This window comes from Acanthisitta chloris, unplaced genomic scaffold, assembly GCF_000695815.1.
Source record: "Acanthisitta chloris isolate BGI_N310 unplaced genomic scaffold, ASM69581v1 scaffold30756, whole genome shotgun sequence".
Classification (NCBI taxonomy): Eukaryota; Metazoa; Chordata; class Aves; order Passeriformes; family Acanthisittidae; genus Acanthisitta; species Acanthisitta chloris.
The window spans coordinates 3,691-8,518 of NW_008676962.1; the positions used below are offsets into that span (position 1 = coordinate 3,691).

The following is a 4,828-nucleotide window of genomic DNA, read 5'->3' on the forward strand; positions in this document are numbered from 1 at the left end:
TCATTGTTGCTGTCCTGAGCTTTATCCTGGCTTCCGGAGCCCCAGTCGATGTCTTTGGGCATATGAGCCTGCAGGAGTGTCCCCTGTCCCTGATTTAGGCAGCGGCTGGAGCATGCATCACTGTAAGGGTCACACCATTGCAATGCTGCTGGTGACACTGTCCCAGTGCAGGGGGGCTAATTGCAAAAGGGATCTGCTTGTCTAAAATGTTGTGGAATCCTGGGTCCCCCTCCCACTCTGAGGGTCTTGTCCTGCTCCTTTTGTGCTGGGCAGCACCATCCCTGGAGTCCCTCATGCCAGATCAGTCCCTGTCCTCCCCACCATCACTCTGCCTCTGCTCTGCCTCTGCCCTGCCTCTACTGTGCCTCTGACCTCTCTCTCCCTTCTGCACACTGATTCCAGAGCGGGATGGTCGCCCACCAGAGCTGCAATGTCGTCCCTGACGACCTCCAGTGAGAGAGAGAACTCCACTCCCAGGTTTGTTGTCGGTTCCAGAGATGACGAGACAGAATTTTTGGGATCAAACATGAAGACAGACGAAACTGATTTCTTTGAAGATGATGAAGAGGAGGAGTCGGTAAGGAGGTCTCAGCTTTCCGGACTGGCAGTGCGGGATCCCTGGGTCTCAGCCAGGCTGTGTAGCTACTGCTGAGGCTGCAGCTATCAGGACTGCAGGCGACACAGCCCCTGTCGTGGCACAGCCCTGGGACGTGGCAGTCATGTCTCTGACAGGGCACATCACTTTGTTGTGCTGCCGTGCTCGCTGCCTCAGGAAATCCAGACTTCTCTCTTGCAGGGCTGGTTCAGGAGCAATAGTGGATTTCTTTGTCCTAGAAACCTAACCCTGACACTCCTGTAAACCTTTCTGTTTCACCAGGGAAATTTTTGAGGAAAACTCTGGGACCTGTGAAAAAGGCAAAGGTGTCTCTGCAGAAAGGAAACATTTATTCTTTTCTGTAACCTCCAGGAACAGGTTCCAGAAAGAAGAATGTTCTCCAGCTCCCAATTGCTTGTGGCCCCTATTCAGTGTCATATTGCATGTTCCTAAACTGATCTCTGTCTTCCCTTAGCCACCAGAACGGCAGATTGTGGTGGGAATCTGTGCCATGACCAAGAAGTCCAAGTCAAAGCCCATGACACAGATTCTGGAGCGTCTGTGCAAGTTCGAATACATCACAGTGGTGATCATGGGTGAAGATGTTATTCTGAATGAGCCGGTAGAGAACTGGCCCTCATGTGACTGCTTGATATCCTTCCACTCCAAAGGTAACACATCTGTAGCAGGCCATAGCCTGCTTGAGCTCTGGGCAAGGAGCTTGTTTTCATCCTTCCCCTCTGTCCCTGCCCTATGTTTCAGGATTCCCCCTGGATAAGGCAGTTGCTTATGCCAAGCTGTGCAAGCCGTTTCTGATCAATGACCTTGATATGCAGTACTATATCCAGGACAGGTGGGTGTCTGTGAGCCACTAAAGCTGCTTCCCTCTTCCTCTGTCTGATTCTTCTCAGCATGCGGTGCAAAATTCATCTTCCTGGCCGCAAGCGAATGAGTGAGGTGGGGAGAGAGGGAACCTTAGAAGGTCTGTGCTGGGTGTGCTGCTGTGCTTTGGGCACATGCTAATAATTGACAATCCATGTTTAGGCCAGGTAGAGATTTACTTTGGGGCATCCATGTCCAGAGTAGGATTGAGGCAAACCCCATAGTCTGTAGTATCTGGAGAACATGTGCTGAGAAGTATTTGCACCCTGTCTTGAGGCTTTTTTTGTGTTTATTTGACTTTGTTCTTTATCAGAGGGAGTGAAGTCTTTTGCTTGACATGTTCTGAGGACCTGTTTCTGTCCTCTGCAGGCGGGAAGTGTATCGGATCCTTCAAGAAGAGGGAATAGACCTGCCCCGCTATGCTGTGCTCAATCGAGACCCAGACAGACCAGAAGGTCAGTGTCCAGGCTCTACTGAAAGCCATTTCCCCAGGCTGTGTTGTTTAAGATACTGTGCAGAGAGCAGGTCCTGGTAGTCACCTCGAAGAGACCTGACTCACAAGTCTGTTGGGTTTTTTATGGGCAGAGGTTCCAACAGCAAATCCAGCTGATGGGCTGGGAAGGGTCTGTGGCTCTGCACTGGGGCTGTCTCACCTTTCCTTGCTGCTGCTGTGCTCTGTCTTCAGAGTGCAACTTGGTGGAAGGAGAGGACCACGTGGAGGTGAATGGAGCTGTTTTCCCAAAGCCATTTGTGGAGAAGCCAGTCAGTGCTGAAGACCACAACGTGTACATTTACTACCCGACGTCGGCAGGGGGAGGCAGCCAACGGCTCTTCCGCAAGGTGAGGCGTGTCCAGAGCTGGGGTTGGAACCAGCACATCTGTGGGGCTGAGACCCGTGTGGCTTCGGAAAGGAGTGTTGGGGCAGGTGAAGGAGAAAGGAAGGTTTTATGTTGGGGAAGTCTAGAACTTCTTAGAGTTTTCAGTTCAGCCCCATCTCGCTGGGAATCACAGGAGGTATTTTAGTGGTGGTGCTGACTGCACCATCCTCATCCCCTGCGTGACCCGTGTCCTGTTGAGCAGTCATGAGCACTGTGTCCCTCTCTGAATCACATGCTGCTTTTCCCAGATCCCTTCCTGGGTTTGTCAGAGTGATTTTTCAAAAAAAAGCTTATGTTCCTGTCCTTTAACATCATTCTTGCCCTTCTCAGCTTAGTGTGGCTTGCACATGTGATAAAGGCAGTGTTTATTCCTAGATTCCACAGGAAATCTGCCCCTACTCACTTCCCCCAGTTTGCCAGTGAACAGTCATAGCTGTGATGTATCTTTTTTCCAACCAGTTATGCATCTGCCATTAATAATCTTAAAGTGACTGTTCCCTTAGGTAAGATACAGACGTGCCACTTGAGGTTGTATCCAAAGCCTTACGAAAAATGGAAACAACATCACCCTCTGTTGATAAGATCAGTCACTGCCCTATCAGGAAGTTAAATTGGTCTGATTATCACCTGTCATCATTTATGTTCATTTGTCTGTTAACCAGACCCCTAACTTTCTAGGTCTTTGTCCATTGCTTTTTATTCCATATCCTTAGAGTGATTAGTGTCAACCTAATGGTGTATTAATAACTTTTCTCCACTTTCAAGCCTGGAAAAGGACATACCTACTGCCCATGGTTGCAGTCTGTTTTGTCCTCCATAAAGAAGTGCTGTGACAGATGTGGTTTCTGAGAGAGTAATTATCTGTTAGTTCCAACAATTCTTTGCATGTGGGATGAAACTTTTGCTATTCCTTCTTCCATCTGAAAGGAGCCTCGTGCTCTTCCCTGAGGTGTTCATTCTGTGCTCTCAGATTGGCAGCCGGAGCAGTGTGTACTCACCAGAGAGCAGTGTGAGGAAGACAGGTTCCTACATTTATGAGGAGTTCATGCCTACGGATGGCACTGATGTAAAGGTAAGGAACAACTCCCTCCTTCTCCAGGCGTGGGAGGGCTGAAGTAGGGCTGCTTAGCCCTACTGAGGCTCTGGAGTATGTGTCTAAGCTGTGAGGTGCTGCCTGTGCAGCTTGGGCCCTGAAGCGGGGAGCGGGTGCTCTGTAGGGAGCAGGAGGCATGAGTCCATCTGATCTCCTTCTCTGTCTCTGCTGCAGAAATACCTTCTGGAAGCTGCAGTCAGTCTCGGTGGCTCTGTCAGGGGTAACTCTCTTCCCAGGTGTACACTGTTGGGCCGGACTATGCCCACGCAGAGGCTCGCAAATCCCCTGCCTTGGATGGGAAGGTGGAGCGGGACAGCGAAGGGAAGGAAATTCGTTACCCGGTCATGCTGACTGCCATGGAGAAACTTGTCGCCCGTAAAGTCTGTGTGGCCTTTAAGGTCTGTATTTTCTTCCCTGTGCAAGTAGGACTCCGTGAATATCTGATCCGTATCTGGGTTGGTGTTAAAGCTTGTCACCCTGGCATGGCAGTCCTCCACACCTGATGCCAGCTGCTGTGCTGCTGTCCTGCTGGTCCTGCTGGTCCTGCTGGCTGTGGCAGTTAGCTGGGCAGAGGTGACTGGGAAGGCAGCAGATGCCCTCTGTTCCAGCAGGTGTCTGGTGTTGCACATACATTTGAGCAGTTACTATCAGTCCCTGGCCATGCTGCTGTCCATCTGGCCTGTGCTTATCCCACCTTTACTGTTTCCTACTTTTGTTTATGTGGAAAATTTGGTCTTATTTTCTTCTTTTTTTGTTGCATTTTGTTACTTCAGTGGGCTTTTTTGTTGTAATTTTTTTTAAATCTGGCTTTGGTGCAGATTTATGTTTCATTTTACAGGTGGGTAAAGCAAGTGTGTGAGTCTAGTCATGGTTTCTTGAACATTCAGCAGTGTCAGCCGAAGGAGCACTGTGTTCCTTGTTCCTGCCCCACTGCAATCAGCAGCCCATGCAGCTGTGCTGATGCAGCTGTGGGTTCCTTTCTGCTTTGTAGCCCTTTCCACGTAGTGATGGGTGTCTTTGCCTGCATCACTTCTTGTCCTGTGCAGGGCTGAGCTGGGCGGTGCTGGCTGGGGCTGTGTGTGCTCCCCAGGCAGGGCAGCTGCTGTCCCCACTGCTCCCTCACTGTGTACCCGAGCCCCATGTGCTTTGCTTCCTCCCGCAGCAAACCGTGTGTGGGTTTGACCTCTTGCGCGCCAATGGACACTCCTTCGTCTGCGACGTCAACGGCTTCAGCTTTGTGAAGAACTCCATGAAGTATTATGATGACTGTGCCAAAATCCTTGGGTATGTGCAGCTGGAGTTTTGGTGGGGGTCAGGGAATGACTGTGGAGTCCTGGTCAGTATGCTGGAAAAGTCTGCAGGTGGGTCCTGTGGGTCATC

General features: G+C 50.5%; 1 protein-coding gene across 1 annotated transcript in view; it reads left to right on the plus strand.

Moving 5' to 3' along the window:
• The first annotated feature begins 430 nt into the window (after positions 1-430).
• LOC103803766 (inositol hexakisphosphate and diphosphoinositol-pentakisphosphate kinase 1-like) overlaps positions 431-4,828 on the plus strand; it is a 28,012-nt gene continuing 23,614 nt past the window's right edge. The window contains exons 1-8 of the mRNA XM_009076338.1: positions 431-577; positions 1,071-1,266; positions 1,358-1,448; positions 1,847-1,932; positions 2,163-2,317; positions 3,326-3,427; positions 3,685-3,846; positions 4,611-4,732. Of these exons, the coding sequence (XP_009074586.1) occupies positions 431-577; positions 1,071-1,266; positions 1,358-1,448; positions 1,847-1,932; positions 2,163-2,317; positions 3,326-3,427; positions 3,685-3,846; positions 4,611-4,732 (1,061 nt within the window). The remainder of the gene's footprint in view (positions 578-1,070; positions 1,267-1,357; positions 1,449-1,846; positions 1,933-2,162; positions 2,318-3,325; positions 3,428-3,684; positions 3,847-4,610; positions 4,733-4,828) is intronic.